This window comes from Ranitomeya variabilis, chromosome 1 (assembly GCF_051348905.1).
Source record: "Ranitomeya variabilis isolate aRanVar5 chromosome 1, aRanVar5.hap1, whole genome shotgun sequence".
Classification (NCBI taxonomy): Eukaryota; Metazoa; Chordata; class Amphibia; order Anura; family Dendrobatidae; genus Ranitomeya; species Ranitomeya variabilis.
The window spans coordinates 114,985,444-115,008,160 of NC_135232.1; the positions used below are offsets into that span (position 1 = coordinate 114,985,444).

Below are 22,717 nucleotides of genomic sequence, written 5' to 3' on the forward strand. Positions count from 1 at the left end.
AAGCTCATCACACCAGTGAGTTTCTCCAGGTCTTGGTGGAAAAGGTTCTGCAAGACTATGAACTTAAAAAAGAGCAAGTTCTTTCTGTCGTAACTGACAATGCTTCAAATATGATAAGTACTATTAAGCTAATGAATGAGAGTAATGATGGTGACCAGCAGCTAGAAGAACATTCTGGGTCCACAGACACAGAAATGTTTGAAATAGAGGAACACAGTATTGTAACTTAGGAGCAAACTGAAGTTGCTTCAGATGAACAGCAACATGATAGTTTAGATGATCTTGTTGAAACTGTGTCAATACGTTCTTTCATTCATCACATGCGCTGTGTTGTGCATACGCTACCGCTGGCTATAAGAGAGAGTCTGCAAGAAGGACATGCTGCTGCACTGATTGGCAAGGTGAGAAAATTGGCTACTGCTGCCAGAACCCCTAAAGTTGACTCAATTTTGAAGAGACGTGCTGGAAAAGGGGCAATAATTGATCAAGCCACACAATGGGGCAGTCCTTACTTAATGATTCAGCGCTTGGTTGAACTGAAAACCTTTCTTGTAGACATGGCTAACCCTCAACTGACGCTAAATGAAAGTCAGTGGAATCAGGTGACTGAGCTGGAAAAATTGCTAGAGCACCCATTTACAGTGACTAAAAAGTTACAAGCAGAGGACTTAACTCCAGGTATTTTCTTAAAGGAGTGGAAGAACCTGATGTTTCGCCTGTCCCAAAGAGGAGGGTTAATTGCAAGTGGCATTGCTACATCAATGAAACGGAGAGAGGAGCTACTATTACAAAATAACATTCTTTTGGCAGCTGTTTAATGTAGACCCAATGCATCGGATTCTTCTAGATGATCAACAGCTAACTAAAGGAAAAGAAGCTCTGTTTGAAATAGCAGTAAGGATGAAAGGGATGCAGAACAGTCAGGAGGAACAAGAAGAATTTGGTCGTCCTGCCACATCTTCACCCTCATCAACTGATGAAGAATTTAATTTAAAAAAATATTTGGATCACAAGGACCGTGCAAAGCGTTCCCGCATAGAACAAGAGTCATCCCCATTGTTAAGTCCTTCTCAGTCCCTGGCTTACTGGAGGTAAGCTTCCAGGTAAATGACACGCAAACAAAGTATTGTGTGATCATATACAGGGGAAGCTCAGGAGCGCGTCTGACTCTCTGGGCTTTACCCCTCCTTTATAAAAAGAGTTATGCATTTACAGACATGCGCACAAGCGCTCATTATTTCACATTCTCTTACAAAGCTTATCTATACTGTGAAATTTACAACCTCTAGTATGTAGGTAAAAGGCTATAATAACAGAAGGAATGCGTGCATAAAAAGGAAATGTCAACTTGCTCAAGTTTCTTGATATGAGCCAGATGTTTCAGGAGAAAGATACAATGGATTCTTTCAGTCTAATCTCTACAATTCCCCCCTTTGACATATTCCTTTTATTTATTACCATAGGGCCAAAGACAAAGCCTTTATTTTTGGTATTACACATGCACACACTTATATTATTAATAAGAGAATCAAATCTAGTATTAATTCTTCTATCGCAAATTATTTTCTTCTTTAGCAGTATACTAAAATATAAAAACAAAAATTAGTACAGTAATATTAATCAGAATCACTAGAGGATAACATAAGAATAAAGGAGAAAGAAAAAAAACTTTATACTCTTGCATCTATTACACAAAGTTTATCTGTGCATACTGAGATACCCTTGAGCACAATCTGGAATAGTACGTATATGACTACAATAATCATAACTATATGTATTATGCTCTGCATAATCCCAGCAACCCACCCACCGATTCCTCTGAACCAGTTGGCTGGGTTAAGAAAAGAAAAGGTATCTGACCACCAGCTATCCTTATTCTGGTCATTATCTTTGTCATACTGATCTCTGAGTCGTTGTACATCCTTTAATTTAAATGTCATACTCATAATACTATTAACATCAATATCATGAGTTTTGTACTGCTTTTTTGCAGTGGCTTGCATGTATCCATGATGCCTTTCCTTCAAGCTTGACTGATGTAGGTGTTGTCAACAGGACTTGGAAGGGTCCGTCAAATCTTGGTTCAAGAGCCTTTCTGGTGTGTCTTTTTACATAGACTTGATCACCTGGTTCCAACTTGTGACTTCCTTCAATGTTGTCAGGATCTGGAAGGGAAGCAAAAACTTGTGCATGCACCTTAGTTAATTGTTTCTGGAGGTTTTGCACATAAGAAGTCAATGACTCAATATTTAACACAAGTTGTTGTGGAAAATAACATCCTAAATTGGCAGTCCTGCCAAACAAAATTTCATATGGAGACAGTTTAGTCTTACCCCTTGGGGTATTGCGTATTGAGTAAAGGGCCAGTGGAAGGCATTCTGTCCAAGGCTTTCCTGTTTCAGCCATGGCTTTCTGTATTTTTAATTTTAAAGTTCCATTCATGCGTTCCACCTTACCAGAACTTTGAGGATGGTATGGAGTGTGTAACTGACTTTCAACACCCAACATTTTCAGTACATTTTGAAATATTTCTCCAGTAAAATGAGTACCCCTATCTGACTCGATCACTTCAGGGAGACCGTAACGGGGTATCAGTTCGGCAACTAGCTTTACAGCAGTGTTTTTAGCTGAAGCCTTCCGAACTGGATAGGCCTCTGGCCACCCTGAGAACATGTCCACACACACCAACACATACTCATACCCATTACTTTTTGGCAGCTGGATAAAGTCTATTTGTAATCGCTGAAACGGATAGAGAGGTCGGACGTGGTGCTTCATAGGGGTCTTTGTCGTCTGTCCGGGATTATGTGCCAGGCATATAACGCATGCAGCACAATAGTCTCTTGCGTAGTTGCCAAAACCTGGAGCCAACCAGACTTGCTTTGCCAGTAGTGTCATTGCATTTGCAGACACATGAGTAGGGTGGTGCAGTCCACCAACTACAATCGGGTACCAGGCTCTAGGCAGACATATTAGTCCATCTTTCTTCCAAATTCCTGCTTGTTCTTCTGCCCCTTCCTTTTTCCACCTGTCCCTCTCCTCTTCTCCTGCATCTTCCTGTGCTTGTCTCAGTCTATCTTCAGTATTTTCTGTGGGGTTTACAGTATGAACCTGCTGTAAGGGTTTGACCGCTGCTGCCTTGGCTGCTTTATCAGCCCTATCATTTCCCCTAGATTCCCTAGTGTCGAGTCTCACATGTGCAGCTACCTTAATTACTGCTACTTCTTTTGTTTCTTGTGCAGCCTCTAAGATCTGTTTGATCAGAGAAGCATGTTTTACAGGTTGTCCTGACGCTGTCATATAACCTCTAGCTCTCCAGATTACTCCAAAGTCAAACACAATACCATGTGCATACCTAGAATCAGTGTATATATTAGCTGTCTGATTCTCAGCTATTTTTAGCGCTTCAATCAATGCTGTTAGTTCTGCTTCTTGTGCAGACTGTTTTGATGGAAGTGGTTCTGCTTTGAGAGTTTCAGATTCTGACACAACTGCATACCCTGTATGAAAGTTACCTGTGTCATCTGCAAACCTACTACCGTCTATAAACCGCTCTAAATCTGGGTTTTGAAGTGGTGTTTCGGATACATTGGGTAAGCCTACCGTTTCTTGTAAAATGAGCTCTGTACAATCATGTGTATCTGTAGGGAAAAAATTTGCGTGTGGATCAGTGTCCTTATTCCCCCCTTCAGACTCGAGAGGTAGCAGTGTAGCTAAATTGAGAGTCTGAAGCCTTGCAAATGTGATAGTAGAGGGGAGCAGCAAAGAACACTGTAGCCGCAAATGTCTGGCCATGGAAATGTGTTTTGGTTGGACCTGGTTTAATATCCCATAAACATCATGTGTGGTTTGAACTGTGAGTGGATGCTCTAGGACAATTTCTGATGCTTTGTCCAACAATAGTGAGACAGCAACAACCACATGTACACAGGTTGGCGCTGCCCTAGCTACTGGATCTAACCTTGCTGAAAGATATGCAATTGGTCTTTGTTTCCCTGCATGCTTCTGGGTAAGAACTCCTGTAGCATGAGAATCAACTTCTGCAGCCATAAGCTGAAATGGTTTGGTGTAGTCTGGTAGCCCTAACGCTGGAGCTGAAACAAGGGCATCTTTTAATTGTTGGAACGAAATCTGACCTTCTTTTGTCAACAAATAAGGTTCACTTTTTACACAGTCATACAGTGATTGCATTAGTTGACTGGCATGTATAATCCATTGTCTACAATGAGACACTATTCCTAAAAATGCTCGTAGCTGTTTATGATTTCTAGGCTCATTCATCTGTCTTATTGCTTCAGTTCTTTGAGGTGTAAGATGCTTTTTACCTTGAGAAATGCAATGACCTAGAAAGACCACTTTGGTCTGACAAACTTGTAGCTTTTGTCTATTCACTTTACACCCTTCTTTTTCTAGAAAACATAGTAAACTTACAGTGGACCTTTCTGCGGTTTCTAGATCTGGGCAGCAAAGTAGTAGGTCATCCACATACTGCAAAATTACTACCTGTGGTTCGGGTTCAAACCTCTGAAGGACTGTTTGTAGGGCATTTGAATAAAGAGTAGGGGAGTGTATCATTCCCTGTGGAAGGCGTGTCCACGCCAACTGTTTGCCCTTAAATGTAAATGCAAACAAATGCCAACTATCTTGGTGTAAAGGAACCGAGAAAAATGCATTTGAAAGATCTATTACAGTAAACACTTGAGAACTGGCTGGTATCTGTGATAGTAACGTATGAGGATTGGGTACAACTGGGGTGATTGGATCTAGAACTTTGTTTATTTCTCTTAGATCATGTACCATACGATATTTGGGCATGGAACCCTTATCAAAAGTTCTCTTCTTGACTGGATACAGAGGAGTGTTAGCAGGTGATTGTATCTCTACCAGAACTCCTTTCTCTCTATATCCCTCTATCTGTTTTGTAATCGCTAATTCCTGCTGGGCACTCACAGGGTATTGTCTGAGCTGTGGGAGAACAGTTCCTGGTTGCACAGATAATTTTACAGGAGAAATATGCAATAATCCCACATCAGTGTCACCCTGTGCCCACAGTGTTTCTGGGACCGTTGAGAGGTCTAGATCTGTGGTGTACTCTTTTTCTTCAGTATAATCCTCAAAAGCCTGAATTCTGACATATTGTTCTAATGATTCTGCATCATCAGGGATAGTCAGCATAACTGTGCCATCTTCCCTAAATTTGATGTTAGCTTCTAATTTCTTTAATACATCAGTTCCTAACAGACATGTTGGGGCACCTCTGGCATACAAAAATCTGGATGCAAAACATTTAGGTCCTAATGAGACCTCTATCATACAGTGTATGATTTCTTCCCACCCATTGTCTTTGATAATTCCACCTCGTTCTTTACTCAGTCTTTCCCATTCTGTACTAAACATAAGTGCTTCTGAAATTCCCAATTTTTCTCTTACCCTTCTAATCTGCCTTCTGACTGTCTTTCCACATCTTTCCTGTATGATATCTGCTGCTTCCACTTGTCCTAAGACAGTTTTGGTCTGTTTATTTCCCATTTTTCTTTTCAATATTAGCTATGACTACCCTAGGTGACGTTTGGACAACCACTTCCTCTGTTGGTGGCGTCTCGTTGCCTTCTCTCCTAGGGAGCTAAAATATTGAAGGGCTGATCTGCTCCATTCTTTCTAATGTGCAGAATAAACTTGATTCCTACAATGCACGCAAACAGGATCAGCAACACCAAACAGATCACAAAACTCTCAGTCTCAGATATCATACTTGTCCCAGGCTCATGATTCCGCGTCCTGGGCTCATTCTATCAAACCTTATCCAGAAATGAAGGAGGTTAAGCACTTAATGAATAGTCAAGCATGGGCGGAGAAGAAGAACGCAACCACATGACCCAGTTAGGCTGACTTCCGTGTATAAGGCTTATACCCCAACTATTTCGGCTTATTTTTCTATGCACTTTTGCTCTTCTTTCACAACATACCACAACCTTCACACTGTTCACACACTGCCAGGGACAGGACTCATAAGTCTATACAATATGGTAACCCGAGTTTTATAGGTATCTACTCACTACTAGACTAACCCAGCGTGACACGGCTCATAGAGATCTTTCGGATAATACAGGGCAGATAAAAGAGAACTAATAATGTCTCTTACCTGGCCAGGTTTTTCAGTTCATTTGCCGTCCATTATCCCAGATCTCCGTTGTCCGTATCCGCAGGTAAATCTCGAGCAAATACTCTTATCTCAGGTCCCTGTTCGGGCGCCAAAGAAATGTTAAGTCCTTCTCAGTCCCTGGCTTACTGGAGGTAAGCTTCCAGGTAAATGACACGCAAACAAAGTATTGTGTGATCATATACAGGGGAAGCTCAGGAGCGCGTCTGACTCTCTGGGCTTTACCCCTCCTTTATAAAAAGAGTTATGCATTTACAGACATGCGCACAAGCGCTCATTATTTCACATTCTCTTACAAAGCTTATCTATACTGTGAAATTTACAACCTCTAGTATGTAGGTAAAAGGCTATAATAACAGAAGGAATGCGTGCATAAAAAGGAAATGTCAACTTGCTCAAGTTTCTTGATATGAGCCAGATGTTTCAGGAGAAAGATACAATGGATTCTTTCAGTCTAATCTCTACACCATCAAAGAACACAGCCAGTACATTTCAGCAGAATTTTTCATGTGCACTAAAAGAAATTGAGAAATTTGACCGTTCATCAAAAATAACAGTGCAACAAGCGATTCCTCTGTATCCTGACATTGTCAGAGATGTTGCCCGAGTGGTTACTGCTTTGCCACCAACCCAAGTTAGTGTAGAGAGGTTGTTCTCTGCTCTCAAAATAATTAGATCAGATTTGAGGGCATCCATGAAGGAGGATCTGACAGAGGCAATACTTTTTCTGAGGACAAATTTATAGATTTCTTCTTATTAACTGCATAACAGTGTTTATTGCATATTTACTTACAAGAGTTTAGAATAGTTTATAAACGTTATTTGCTATATTCTAATTGTATTCTAATAAATATAGTTTTTGCTCTAAGTGGTCTGATTACTTATATGATGGTGAGAAACTGAATAAGCACGATGTTAATATTTTACAACAGTAAATTTATTGTTACGATTTGGCCATTTATGAAGGAGCCGAGAGCCAGAGTCGGAGTCGGAACCTGATAAAATCCAGGAGTCGGAATCTGAGTCGCAACTGTGGCTTACTGACTCCACAGCCCTGGTTTGGATTAGGGTTAGGGTTGGTATTAGGGTTAAGGTTGGCATTAGGATTACTTTTGGGATTAGGGTTAGGTTTGGGATTAGGGTTAGGTTTGAGGTTAGGGTTGAGATTATGATTAGGGGTGTGTTTAGTTTAGGGATTTGGTTAGGGTTAGGGTTGGGATTAGGGTTAGGGTTGTGATTATGGTTATGGTTAGGGTTGGGATTAGGGTTAGCGGTGTTTTGGGGTTAGGGTTTTGATTAGGGTTATGGATTGGGTTGGGATTAGCGTTAGGGGTGTGTGTTGGGGTTACGGTTGGAGTTAGAATAGGGGGGTTTCCACTGTTTAGGTACATCAGGGGGTCTCCAAACGCGACAGCCAATTTTGCGTTCAAAAAGTCAATTGGTGCTCCCTCCCTTCTGAGCTCTGCCGTGCGCCCAAACAGTGGTTTACCCACACATGGGGTATCGGCGTACTCAGGACTGATTGGACAACAACGTTTGGGGTCCAGTTTCTCCTGTTACCCTTGTGAAAAAAAAAATTGGGGGCTAAAAAATCATTTTTGTGGGGAAAAAAATTATTTTTTATTTTCATGGCTCTGCTTCAAACTTCTGTGAAGCACTTGGGTGTTCAAAATGCTCACCACATATCTAGATAAGTTCCTTGGGGGGTCTAGTTTCCAAAATAGGGTCATTTGTGGGGGGTTTCTACTGTTTAGGTACATCAGGGGCTCTGAAAATGCAACATGACACCCGCAGACCATTCCATCAAAGTCTGCATTTTAAAACGTCACTACTTCCCTTCCGAGCCCTGATGTGTGCCCAAACAGTGGTCCCCCCCACATATGGGGTATCGGCGTACTCAGAACAAATTGGACAACAAATTTTGGGGTCCAATTTCTCCTGTTTACCTTGGGAAAATAAAAAATTGGGGGCTAAAAAAAATCATTTTTGTGGAAAAAGAAAAATATATTTTTATGACTCTGCATTATAAACGTCTGTGAAGCACTTGGGCATTCAAAGTGCTCACCACACATCTAGATAAGTTCCTTGGGGGGGGTCTAGTTTCCAAAACGGGGTCACTTGTGGGGGTTTCTACTGTTTAGGTACATCAGCGGCTCTGCAAATGCAACATAACGCCCGCAGACCATTCTATCAAAGTCTGCATTCCAAAACTGCGCGCCTTCCCTTCCGAGCTCTGCCATGTGCCCAAACCGTGGTCCCCCCCCACATATGGGGTATCATCCTACTCAGCATAAATTGCACAATAAATTTTGGGGTCCAATTTCTCCTGTTACCCTTGTGAAAGTAAAAATCTGGGGGTAAAAAGATCATTTTTGTGGAAAAAAATGATTGTTTTATTTTCATGGCTCTACATTATAAACTTCTGTGAAGCAGTTGGGGGTTCATAGTGCTCACCACACATCTAGATAAGCTCTTTGGGGGGTCGAGTTTCCAAAATGGGGTCACTTGTTGGGGGTTTCTACTGTTTAGGTACATCAGGAGCTCTGCAAATGAACCATCAAAGTCTGCATTTTAAAACGTCACTACTTCCCTTCCGAGCCCCGATGTGTGCCCAAACAGTGCCCCCCCCCCACATATGGGGTATCAGCATACTCAGGACAAACTGGACAACAAATTTTGGGGTCCAATTTCTCCCTGTTTCCTTTGAGAAAATAAAAAACTGCGAGCTAAAAAATCCATTTTTGAGGGGGAAAAAAAGGATTTTTTATTTTCACGGCTCTACGTTATAAACTTCTGTGAAGCACCTGGGGTTTTAAAGTGCTCACCACCCATCTAGACAAGTTCCTTAAAGGGTCTACTTTCCAAAATGGTGTCACTTGTGGGCGGTTTCCACTGTTTAGGCACATCAGGGGCTCTCTAAACGCGACATGGCGTCCGAACTCAATTCCAGCCAATTCTGCATTGAAAAAGTCAATTTAGTGCTCCTTCTCTTCCAAGCTCTGCCATGCGCCCAAACAGTGGTTTACCCCCACATATGGGGTATTGGCGTATTCAGGAGAAATTGCACAACAAATTTTGTGGTTCATTTTCTCTTTTTTCACTTGAGAAAATAAGAAAAATTGGTTCTGAAGTAAAATGTTTGCAAAAAAAAGTGAAATGCTCATTTTTTCCTTCCACATTGTTTCAGTTGCTGTGAAGCACGTCAAGGGTTAATAAACTTCTTGAATGTGGTTTTGAGCACCTTGAGGGGTGTAGTTTTTAGAATGGTGTCAAGTTTGGGTATTTTCTGTCATGTACATTCCTCAAAGTGACTTTAAATGTGAGATGGTCCCTAAAAAAATGGTTTTGTAAATTATGTTGTAAAAATGAGAAATCGCTGGTCAACTTTTAACTCTTATAACTTCCTAACAAAATAAAATTTTGTTTCCAAAATTGTGCTGATGTAAAGTAGACATGTGGGAAATGTTATTTATTAACTATTTTGTGTGACATATCTCTGATTTAAGGGCATAAAAATTCAAAGTTTGAAAATTGCAAAATTTTAAAAATTTTCGCCATATTTCCATTTTTCCAGGACGTCCCCCTGACAGCACAATAGAGGACGTCCTTGCAGGGACAGGAAACACAACACGAGAGGTTAAAAGGTCCCACTCCTCCCCCTTTCCCTCAGTGTTTTTCCTGTCCCTGCATGGAGGGACACACGAGAGGAACAGCGCTATACAGCGTGAAGACTCACCAGACCGGAGGGCTCGGGGGATCGTGCGGCTAGGCCAATATCCTTCCCCCGCCGTATTAAGCCCCAGGCAAGAAACTCCCCGGTGGGGAGTCCCTCTGCCCAGAGACCAGTCGAGCGGACGAGCTCCTGGGTTGAACCGCTTCCTCCCGGGGGGAGGCTCTCGGTTCAGGCGCCAGGAGAAGAGGCGCCGCATGGAGAACCGGCGCCAGCAGCAGGCGCGCCGGGCGTTCCACAGTGTGGAACGCGGCAATAGGAATCATATACCGGACAGTGCTTTCGGTATCAGCACAGGTAAGGTGACGTCACATCCGGGGCGCGCCTGACGCCCTCTCCTCCTGGCATCTCAGCGTGCGTTCCACTTGGTGGAACGCGGAAGTGAGCGTCCTTAAGGGCGCTGAGCACAGAGCGCCGCAGCGTTTCATTCAGCGTTCCTTCTGGAGTAAGGAGCGCCAGATTTGAAGTGTGGAGAAACGTTTGAGCTACAGGACACGAGTTGTGGTCTGTGCTAGCCAGACGGTCGGAAAGAATGCCGGAGACTAAGGGTGAGTGCGGCAGATGCTGCTATATCCCGCATTTGGTTGCTGATATTTAAAAAGCTTATTTTATATACGGGGCATTTCTCAACAGAGAATGCGGAGGACAGAAATGAGGAGACTGGGGTAAGTGCGCAGTGCGCATATTACTTACATAGGACCGCACGCAGTCTGAGCCATTCTTATTCTTATTGTAGGATAAAGAGGCCACTCAAACTCCCCTTTCTCAGGCAAAAAAGTCGGGCAAAGCGGGAGCAAAATCTAGGAGATGCTCCATGTGCAACATGAAGCTTTCAGAAGCATACAAGAAAGCTCTCTGCAGTTCTTGTATCACTAAGGTTGTCAGGGATGAACAACCAGCAATGTTGTCGGAGATGAGGAGTCTAATCCGAGAAGAAATCCAAAATTCGCTGGCCTCTATGTCCCAACGGAATAGGAGCAGTCCAAGTCCGGCTCGTAAGAGACCAAGAAGGGATCCAGAACAGGAAGACCAGGAGGTTTCTTCAGAAGCAGAGTCGGAATACGGAGAGTTTGACCAGGAAGAAGGAGAATTGCCATTGGAACAGGAACAAGGCATTCAAGCGGTCAGAAGTACCATGCAGATAAAGGAAGTCTGATAAAGACTAATATCGCAGCCACGTCGGTAGCAAGATCCATGTTCCTGTGGGTGGAACAATTGGAAGAACATTTAATTAATAAGACTCCAAGGGCTGATATAATTTCTTCCCTGCCTATCATAAAGTCAGCCACGGCTTTCATGGCAGACACCTTAGCCGAATCTGTTAGATTTGCGGCCAGAAATAGCTCTTTGTCAAACGCAACCCGTAGGGCCATTTGGCTTAGATCTTGGTCGGGGGATAATGCATCCAAAAATAAATTGTGTGCCATTCCATTCACAGGTTCTAGGATATTTGGTCAGGCTCTAGACGACATACTAGAATCGGCAGCTGATAGTAAAAAAGGGTTTCCCGAGGATAAACCTAGGAGATTTCAGCCCTTTCGGAGGAGGCCACTTCCCCCCCCCCTCCCCCCCGCAGACAACCGGAGTATAGAGAGCAGTGGAGATCAGGCAGAGGAACATTTAGGAATTCTTACACCCAGAACAAAAGGGGAAGATCTTCCCTTTTTGGTTCAAATTATAGACCAAGAAAGCAATGACGCCATGGGAATAGGCGGGAGACTAAGATTCTTTTTAAGTCACTGGAGTCAGATCTCAGTCAACAGTTATGTCCTAAAAATAATCTCAGACGGTTACAGAATAGAACTGGTCTCCCATGTACCGCAGAGGGTTATAGCACCAACAGTGGTAGCTACAAATTCCCCTATGTTCTTAGACCTGCAAGATCTGTACAAGTCCCAGGTCATAGTTCGAGTTCCCTTTCCAGAATTAGACACAGGTCATTATTCCTCCCTATTCTCGATTCCAAAGGCGTCGGGAGAATCCCGTACAATAATTAATTTGAAACCTCTGAATGTATACGTCAGGTACAAAAAATTCAGAATGGAATCGATCAGGTCAACCATTCATCTTATAATCAAGGATTCGATGATGTGCACTCTCGACCTGAAGAGTGCGTATTATCAGGTTCCGATTCACCCCTCTTCTCAGGAGCTTCTGAGATTCTCGGTGAGTTTTCCGGACCAAACCTGCCACTTCCAATTTCAATGCCTCCCATTCGGTCTAGCATCTGCTCCAAGAATTTTCACAAAATTAGTAGCAGAAGTAGTGGCGTTTCTAAGAAACCAAGGAATAACAATAATTCCGTACTTGGACGATTTTCTCATCGTAGCACAGTCCGAGATCATTCTGCGGCAACACACAGATCGGGTCATAGCAGTATTGGAACAACTAGGATGGGTGGTAAACCGAAGAAAGTCCCATCTAAGACCAAAGACCCGAGAAATTTTTTTGGGAGTACTTTTGGATTCTACAACCAGACAATCCTTCTTGCCAAGGGACAAACGAAGCTCATTAATAAAGATGGTGCTACAGTTTCAAAGAAAGCCAGTTACGATAAGAATGGCCATGGAAATCTTGGGGAAGATGACAGCGTGCATCCCTTGTGTCAGATGGGCTCAAGCGCACTCAAGACCCTTACAAGAACAAGTACTCTCGGTATGGGATCGTTCCCGTTCATCATTAGACAAGAAGATGCTTCTTTCAATGAAGGTAAGAAGTTCACTGCGATGGTGGACCCGGGACGACAATCTAAGAAGTGGAGTTCCTTGGATATCTTCCCCTTGTGTGGTAATCACCACAGACGCAAGTCAGTGGGGATGGGGAGCACACTTAGGAGGAAAATTCTTTCAGGGCAAGTGGCCCAAAGAAATCAGTCAGATGTCGTCAAATTACAGAGAACTATACGCAGCTTGGGAAGCTCTCAGAAGAAACTATTCATGCCTAAAAGGCAAGCACGTAAAAATCCTGTCAGACAACGTGACAGCAGTATCCTTTTTAAGACATCAAGGAGGTTCCAGACACAGGGCGCTTCAAATTCTAGCGCAAACAATATTCACATGGGCAGAAAACGTGGTCCTGTCGATAACAGCGGTTCATCTAGAAGGTTCTCAAAACATTCTAGCCGACTATTTAAGCAGAAAGAAGGTTTGTCCGACCGAATGGGAACTAAATCAAGAGATGTTCCAGATACTATGCCACCGTTGGGGAACGCCCAGGATAGATTTATTCGCCACAAGGAAAAATTCAAAGGTGTCCAGGTTTTACTCTCTCAACCCTTCAGACATACCAGAAGCAGTCGATGCCTTAAGCCAAACATGGAACGAACCTCTTTCTTACGCATTTCCCCCAATAGCACTTATTCCAATAGTGCTGAGGAAGATTCAAGAGGACCAGGCAACGGTGCTCACGATTGTACCATTCTGGCCAAAGAGAAGTTGGTTCCCGTTATTGGGGGCCATGTCAGTGGAAGACCCTATCAAACTCCCGTTATGGAGGGATATCATTCACCAAGGACCAGTATTGCACCAGGATCCGGAGAGGCTACATCTGTCAGCGTGGATCCTGAAAGGGACATCTTGAAATCCAGAGGTCTTTCGGACGAAGTAATCACAACCATACAAGCTAGTAGGAAGCCTGTGACCACAGCCATCTACCACAAAATCTGGAGGAAGTTTTGTTCGGAAAGTGGCAGGTCGGCCGTGATACCGGGGGCTTTGGATGTTCCTAGAGTCTTAAATTTTTTACAGACTGGGTTTAACTTGGGGCTCAGGCCGAGTACAATTAAAGTCCAGATCTCGGCCCTTAGTACCTTTTTAGATTATCCATTGGCCTCCCACCCCTGGATAATTAGATTTGTGAGGGCTATCCAAAGTACGGCCTACGTTAAGACAACTAGCTCCTACATGGGACTTAAATCTGGTCCTCAGGGCACTGTGTAAAAATCCTTATACTCTTGAGGAAGATATGCCCATTTCAATACGTACCTGGAAGACTGCCTTTTTAGTTGCAATTACAACTGCTAAACGCATAGGTGAAATTCAAGCCCTATCTATTAAGGATCCATATCTTCAGGTTCGAGAAGACCATATTATTCTAAAACTAGATCCGGCATTTATCCCTAAAATAGCCTCAGTTAAAAACTGAGACCAGGAGATAATTTTACCGTCTTTTTGTGAGAACCCGGCTAATGAAAAAGAACAAGCTTTACACTCCCTTGATGTTAGGCAGGCGGTATTAAGCTATCTAGAGGCCACTAGCTCCTGGAGAAAGGACCCTAATCTTTTTATTCTGTTTGGGGGTAAGAATAGAGGTAAAAAAGCGTCCAAGCCTTCAATAGCCAGATGGATCACAACTATAATTTCAAAAGCCTACTCATCAGAGGGGATAGCTTGCCCAACAGGGATAAAAGCGCACTCTACTAGAGCAGTCTCAGCATCATGGGCTGAGCGAGCAGGAGCGTCTCTAGATCAGATTTGCAAGGCCGCAACTTGGGCCAGAGTAAACACATTTTGTAAGCATTATAAATTAGATGTTATGGCAGCCCAACAGACATCATATGGGAGAAAGGTTCTCCAAGCAGTTGTCCCACCCTAAGGGAGTTTTCTTTGGTATTCTCCATTGTGCTGTCAGGGGGACGTCCTGGAAAATGGGTATTATACCTACCGATAATTTGGTTTCCAGGAGTCCATCCTGACAGCACCGTTATTTCCCCCCCTAGGCATGCCAGTTCATATGCTGTAATATGTTTGGTTAATAAAGTTTTCAAAGTATATCTATCCATAGTGTGGTACTTGTCAAACACTGAGGGAAAGGGGGAGGAGTGGGACCTTTTAACCTCTCGTGTTGTGTTTCCTGTCCCTGCAAGGAGAAGGAGGACGTCCTCCATTGTGCTGTCAGGATGGACTCCTGGAAACCGAATTATCGGTAGGTATAATACCCATTTTTTCATAAATAATCGCAAGTAATATCGAAGAATTGTTACCACTATCATGAAGTACAATATGTCACGGAAAAACATTCTCAGAATCAGCGGGATCCGTTAATGCGTTCCAGAGTTATAACCTCATAAAGTGACAGTGGTCAGAATTGTAAAAATTGGCTCGGTCATTAAGTACCAAATTAGCTCTGTCACTAAGGGGTTAAAGAAGTTGTGAAGAAATTTCTAGGTAACAACAAAGATCTGAAACATAAGTCCATCGTTGAGATGCTGAAACATTTCAAAGCCTTTAGTTGTCTGATGAATTTTGAAGTTAAGTTTTTATATTCCCATTTGGACTAATTTACTGAAAACGTTGATGATGATAGCAAAGAGAAAGATTTCATCAGGAGATCAAGGACAGGGAACCGTGATAACAAGGAAGATGGAACCAGAACATAATGGGGGACTACTGCTGGATGCTTCGCAGATACGATCTGCAGGCCTTCTATAAGAAAAAAGGTATCAAGAGACGCTTAGAAGAGAAAAGGGAAAGATTAAATTCCAAAGCAGGACACAATCCACAAAAATAAATATATATCAATAGCACGGGACCTAAAACTTAACTTTTATTTACACTAAACAGACAAACAAAGTGATAAACTCAAACCACCAAGTGAGGGGGAAAAAATGATTAGACACAAAAGGGAAAGTTTAAAAAAAGCTGAATTCCAATACGGTCCTATATAGTGTCTCGCTTAGTCTTGGTATTGTATGTTAATCGTCTCTTGGTTGAATAGAGCTTGTGGCACTAACAAATATAACATGCCAACCTTAGGGTACTTGTCACACTCTGCAACTTTCCAACGATCACGACCAGCGATACGACCTGGCCGTGATCGTTGGAAAGTCGTTGTGTGGTCGCTGGGGAGCTGTCACACAGACCGCTCTCCAGCGACCAACGATGCCGAAGGCCCCGGGTAACCAGGGTAAACATCGGGTTACTAAGCGCAGGGCCGCGCTTAGTAACCCGATGTTTACCCTGGTTACCAGCGTAAAAGTTAAAAAAACAAACAAACCGTACATACTCACATTCCGGTGTCCTTCAGGTCCCTTGCAGTCTGCTTCCCGCTCTGACTGACTGCCGGCCGGAGCAGAGCACAGCGGTGACGTCACCGCTGTGATCTGTACTGCCTTACGGCCGGCAGTCAGTCAGAGCGGGAAGCAGACTGCAAGGGACCTGAAGGACACCGGAATGTGAGTATGTATGGTTTGTTTGTTTTTTTTACTTTTACGCTGGTAACCAGGGTAAACATCGGGTTACTAAGCGCGGCCCTGCGCTTAGTAACCCGATGTTTAGCCTGGTTACCCGGGGACTTCGGCATCGCTCCAGCGCCGTGATTGCAACGTGTGACCGCAGTCTAAAACGCTGGAGCGATAATCATACGACGCTGCGACGTCACGGATCGTGCCGTCGTAGCGATCAAAATGGCACTGTGTGACAGTACCCTAAGCGAGACACTATATAGGACCGTATTGGAATTCAGCTTTCTTTTAAACTTTCCCTTTTGTGTCTAGTAATTTTTTCCCCCTCACTTAGTGGTTTGAGTTTATCACTTTGTTTGTCTGTTTAGTATAAATAAAAGTTAAGTTTTAGGTCCCGTGCTATTGATAAAGATTTAATTCCCAATAAAGTTGCAGAATGAATGTTCAATAAGGTTTTATATATAATATTGTGTACATTTTTGGCTACAATAAAGATTTTTCTTGTTCATCTCGCTTGTACATAATTTCACTCTCGTTTTGTTCAAAATCCATACGTGATGGTTAAAAATAGAAGTGGTTTTTTTGTTTTAAATCGGGGCATAAAAACATAAGAATCAGTCATTGGAGTTGAAACAATTTTCATAAACTCAGATTTTGCATCATATTCCACTGTGTTTATACAGACTTCATCACTGTCTCCATTGGGGCTCGCAAGCTAAATTCACTATTAGTATGTCTTTAAAGAGTTAGGGGGAGACTCGTACAGACTCCTTCATGGGTTTTGAATATAGAACCTCAGTGTTAAAAAGCTACAGTGCTAACCACTGAGCCACTGTGCTACCCTGCAGCATGCCACTAAGCCACTGTACTCGGAACTCTTCTGTTCTCTTAACAGCTCCGTCTATTTTTTGTTGTTGTTGTTTCTACCACCTTTCCACAACCATCAACATAACATGTAGCATCAGTTCCATTGTTGTTTCTCTGCCCCTCTGCATACTATTCCTGCTATTTTGGAATCTTTTGTCCCTGTAAATAACTTTTTTTTTAAATCTTTTGCATTGTTTGTTTTATACTAATTTTTTCATTTTTACACATATTCATTTAATGTTTGACACATATTTAAGCTAAACAAAGGAATTGGACTTTTCTTATTGGATTTTTCCTGTACCGTTGGTCCTTCTATTATGGTGTATAGGTTATATACACCGATGTCCTTCTGGTCTGCCCCGTTTGCAGACTGTTCAGTATGCTGTGAAAAGGATTTCTTTTACTTTGGAGTGTGCAGGGTTCTGGGTTGGAAACATCTTCCAAGTTCCAAATTATGTCCATGTGCTGGTATCTCTGCTAGGTGAAAAGAGATGGCCTGTTTTCAGAAAGAAAAAAAAAGGTAACACTAAATGGAACTTTAAAAAGGACAAGTATTTAAAATATGTCTTAAAGTTTTAATGAATGAGCGTCCAGGTGATCAGACCCTTACTGAAAGCTAAAATGTGTAGGGGGCGAGACACTACGCTGAGTATGGTGCTGCTTCATTTCTGATAGTCTACCATGGAGGGTGAAGCACAGAATTATAGGAGGTCGGGAGAATGAAGGAGCAATATTGCGGCTTCCATTAGAATTAAGGATGGATTAGTGCTGATTAGTGTGATCATGGCCACGAGTGGTCTGAGACTAATGGAGTCATGCTTTCTAAGGAAATTAAGGAAGTAACAGATGGGTTTAATTGGTGTGTGAGTTATAGATGGGATTTCTACTTCCATCTGTTAGATTCCTGTATGTGTTCTCTGTGGCTGACGCTCCGAGCCAGGCTGAGTGCTGGATCTATTTCTTGAGTGCTTTTTTATCCATGTAATGAGCCGTTCACCTAAAAAACATTACTGTGCGTTCCCCTCATTAGGTTGAATGCCCCTTTTTTTGCTGCTGCTGTATGTATAGCTTAAACAACTTTAGGATGCCCATCCTCAGCTTATAGGGGCCATCCGCCCTTGGGCTACACTATGTGACTGAAGACTTGTGAACTCTCACATCACACGCACTACTGTGAGGATACTCTGGTAGCGGTCATGTGCCAACTAGATGGGCACGGCCTCGCTTAATGCAAGTGTATTCAATGAGGTCGGATACAATCTAGTAGTCGGAATGTGGACGTCCGTGTGCAGATCACATACTTGTGATCATGCCCGCCGCCACCAGAGAATCCTCGCGGTGCGCGATGAGAAAATTCACAAGTCTACTGTCACATAAACTACAAGTCTGCTGTCACTCTAAGGTCAGACAATCCCTTTAAACATCTGGGGGAGTGCTACCATCCCGAATACCTCGAACTCCTAAGTGTGTCTGGCGTCTTCTGTGATCGCTTCTGGCAATACGATGCACAGATTTACTTCTCCACTCTTAGATCTGATTTCAGATGTAATTTGTGCCCTTCAAGCAGATTATTTTATTAGTTCTTGGCAACTAATCCAGACGGGAATACGTATGGGATGACGGTTTGTAGTACACTGTATTGTACCAAATTGTAATGTACTTTATAGAACTGCAGGAGCATCAGAGGTCAGTTATGCTTAGATGATTTTCTTTTCTTTTGCAGCTGATCTGGCAGCACTTATGGATAAGTGCCATGATAGAAAGATCCCAGTGAGCTCTCTGGTCATTGCAAGGGTAAGGAAATTCTACTAATCTTTATAGATCAGTAACACTGGGATAGTAGCCAATCGTAAGGTGCTACACATTATATAGACATTAGTTGTTGTCTCGCACCAAATGACTTTTAAAATCAAGCACAGTCACTTGGTGCACCCTTGGTGTGACCGAGCAGTTCAATGCACCTTCCCATCTCCTTATTTTCTATCTATTTCTGCCCTTCTCTGGCTCCTATGATACTAACTAATATATATAATACCAATCAAGAAAGGAGAGGCAGAGATAGATGGATAACGATTGGATGGTGCGCCCCATTGCTAGGAAATAGCAAGGGTCCACTTAACTCCTAAGCTTGGCTTGAACACTGGTTTTGTGTTCACAGACCCCCTTTAACAACCATTGACTTATTCCAGTGATTAGCATTCTGCTCCCACAGGCATGTACCTTTGAGTTGACACTGCACACCATAGTTGTTGAAATTGGTAATATGTGTTCAATGGGACTATACACTCCCTGACAGAAGTTATGTCGCTTATCCATGTTATGTAAATAAAAGCTTATAACTTGACGTTAAATTCATCCATTGGTTGTATAAATTATTCTTTTGAAAGCTGAAACCCTCCGAAATGTAGTTTAGGTTAAGAAAATAAATTGGCATCAATGCAGAAATATTGATCAGTTAATGGACACAGAATGGTCAGAATTTGGCAAGACAAAAGTTTTGTCGCCCACAGAAAGTAATGTGATATTCAAACAAATAATTAACTTAAAATGCAAATATATGTTGCATAACATTAATGAATGAAGTTGTGGTGCTATTAGAGTCATATTTAATATTTTGTGTGACTTCCATGAGCTTGAAGGACTGCATCCATGCGGTTCAACAATGATTCATACAATTTATTAAGTAAGTCATCAGGAATAGCAAATAATGCAGTCTTACATGCCTCCCAGAGTTCATCTAGATTCTTTGGTTTTGTCTTCCAAGCTTCTTCTTTCCTCCTACCCCAAACATGCTCAATGATGTTCACGTCTGGTGACTGGGCTGGCCAGTCCTTGAGCATCTTGATCTTTTTTGCCTGGAGGAACTTTGTTGTAGAGATGGATGTATGAGATGGAGCACCATCCTGCTGCAGAATTTGACCCCTTTTTATGATTTGGAACATGAGGTAGCTAATACTTCTTGCTATTTTAGGCTATTGATATTGCCTTCCACCTTGCAAATGTTTCGCACACCCCCATACTGAATGTAACCCCAGACCATGATCTTTCCACCACCAAATTTAACTGTTTTCTGGGTGTATTTTGCATCCATACGGGCTCCAGTAGGTCTCCTGCAGTATTTGAGGCGGCTGTGGTGTAATTCTACTGAAGATTCATCAGAGAATTCCATCTTCTGACACTTTTCCAGCGTCCATCTATTTAGCAGGCTGGGGGACTTTGCAAATGCCACAAGGTTTTTTTATTTGCCTTTTGTTTATTGCTGGCTTCTGGGCACTGATTCGACCATGGAGGCCATTTCGAGACAGAATCCTACAAACTGTTCTAGTTGACACAGGGACTTGAGGTGACCAGGCCTGTTGGAGCTCTGCCGCAGTGGAAGAGGGGCTTGCTTTGGATTTTCTAACCAACAAACATTCCTCCTGAGCAGCTGTTTTGCAGGGTCTGCCGGACCTGGGCTTGTCAAACACATCTCCAGTCTCTTCAAATCTTTTTTTAATTCTTTGTACTTGACGCTGAGACACATTAAAGGTGCCAGCCACCTCTGGATCTGGTCTTCAGCCTCTTGATAATCCAGGCTTTGGTCGCAGGGTGGATTTTTGGCATGTTGTCAGAGCTCAAGTTGCAGTTCGAGTGAAGGTCTGGGTTGCTGGGTTTCTTTTTATACACACACATTAATAATCGATTATTTACTGAGCACAGGTGAGGATGGAAACTAGGATTGGGTGCATTTGTATGACCAGGCGACAAAACTTTTGTCTTGCCAAAATCTGATCATTCTGTGTCCATTAACTGATCAATATTTCTGCATTGATGCCAATTTAGTTTCTTAACCTAAACCGCATTTCGGAAGGTTTCAGCTTTCAAAATAATAATTTATACAACCAATGGATGAATTTAACATCTGGTTATAAGTTTTTATTTACATAACATGGATAAGCGACATAACTTCTGTCAGGGAGTGTATGTTGTTATCCTATTTTGACCCATTTGTTAGGCCAATGGACAAATGATCGTTTTCCTTCTAGAACAAATGCCACTTCTGATCTTACATTGGCTTTTACTTATACCGATGTCATTAAAATGATTGTCCATAGTTACATTGATTGAATTGAAACACAGCTTGAAATCATCTTACTGACTGATGCACAGATAACTGAGGTGGGAGAAAAATATCCTTTGTCCCCAGCCAGCGTGGAGATGATTTATTTCTTCTCATGTCGCAGCTCTGCTCGGCAGCTCACTGAGGTATGTGTGTATATGACACTGCTCTCCTGTCAGTTGAGAAATAAGCCATCAGCTGTATTTCCTCACACTGCAGCCCATCCTGACACGTGACGATGACGCACTGAAGTTTGAATTACTTGACGGGGGAGGGAGCTTTAACTAATTTTTGGGGAACCCATTTAAGATAGTCGGTCAGATCAATGGGTTTCTGACACCCACCACAGCCACCAATCGGGAGTTTAGAGCTCTAGCCTGATATAAACAGTGAATGGAGCTGGCCCCGTTTACTGTATAGCTGCCGGACAACCCCTTTAGTTACTCCGAGAAAGTGACAGCCGATGTAATGTTGGAAGTGTCAGTCGTTATTTAAGAATTATTATTATTATTATTATTATTATTATTATTATTTATTGTTATAGCGCCATTTATTCCATGGCGCTTTACAAGTGAGGAGGGGTATACATAATAACAAGTACAATAATCTTGAACAATGCAAGTCATAACTGGTACAGTAGGAGAGAGGACCCTGCCCGCGAAGGCTCACAATCTACAAGGGATGGGTGAGAATACAGTAGGTGAGGGTAGAGCTGGTCATGCAGCGGTTTGGTCGATCGGTGGTTACTGCAGGTTGTAGGCTTGTCGGAAGAGGTGGGTCTTCAGATTCTTTTTGAAGGTTTCGATGGTGGGCGAGAGTCTGATGTGTTGTGGTAGAGGGTTCCAGAGTAGGGGTGATACGCGAGAGAAATCTTGTATGCGATTGTGGGAAGAGGAGATAAGAGGGGAGTAGAGAAGGAGATCTTGTGAGGATCGGAGGTTGCGTGTAGGAAAGTACCGGGAGATGAGGTCGCAGATGTAAGGAGGAGACAGGTTGTGGATGGCTTTGTACGTCATGGTTAGGGTTTTGTACTGGAGTCTCTGGGCAATGGGGAGCCAGTGAAGGGATTGACAGAGGGGAGAGGCCGGAGAATAGCGGGGGGACAGGTGGATTAGTCGGGCAGCAGAGTTTAGAATAGATTGGAGGGGTGCGAGAGTGTTTGAGGGGAGGCCACAGAGCAGAAGGTTGCAGTAGTCAAGGCGAGAGATGATGAGGGCATGGACTAGGGTTTTTGCAGATTCTTGGTTGAGGAATGAACGGATTCGTGCAATATTTTTGAGTTGAAGTCGGCAGGAAGTGGAAAGGGCTTGGATATGTGGTTTGAAGGAGAGATCAGCGTCAAGAATGAACTATCTTCCATGGAGCCGTAATTTGTACATCCTCTAACTTTGCCCTAGATGATGATGTCTGTCATAAACCTAAAATATCGCACAATATAATGCTATAACATGTAATACTACCACACCATGTAATACTACCACACCGTATAATACTATTACATGTAAGGCTAGGTTCACATTGCGTTAATGGCAATGCGCTAACGGCATCCGTTACATAGCGGCACTAACGCTATGTAACGGATGCATTAGCGCACCCATTAACTGCCATTATGTAGCGCATTGCTAACGCATGTCATAATTGGCATGCGTTAGCGATGTGCCGTCATTCTGTGACAGACCC

At 42.8% G+C, this 22,717-nt stretch overlaps 1 protein-coding gene across 1 annotated transcript in view; it reads left to right on the forward strand.

Moving 5' to 3' along the window:
* MRPS27 (mitochondrial ribosomal protein S27) overlaps nt 1-22,717 on the forward strand; it is a 116,493-nt gene that overhangs the window by 11,590 nt on the left and 82,186 nt on the right. Inside the window, exon 3 of the mRNA XM_077287901.1 lies at nt 18,662-18,732. Coding sequence (XP_077144016.1) covers nt 18,662-18,732 — 71 coding nt within the window. The remainder of the gene's footprint in view (nt 1-18,661; nt 18,733-22,717) is intronic.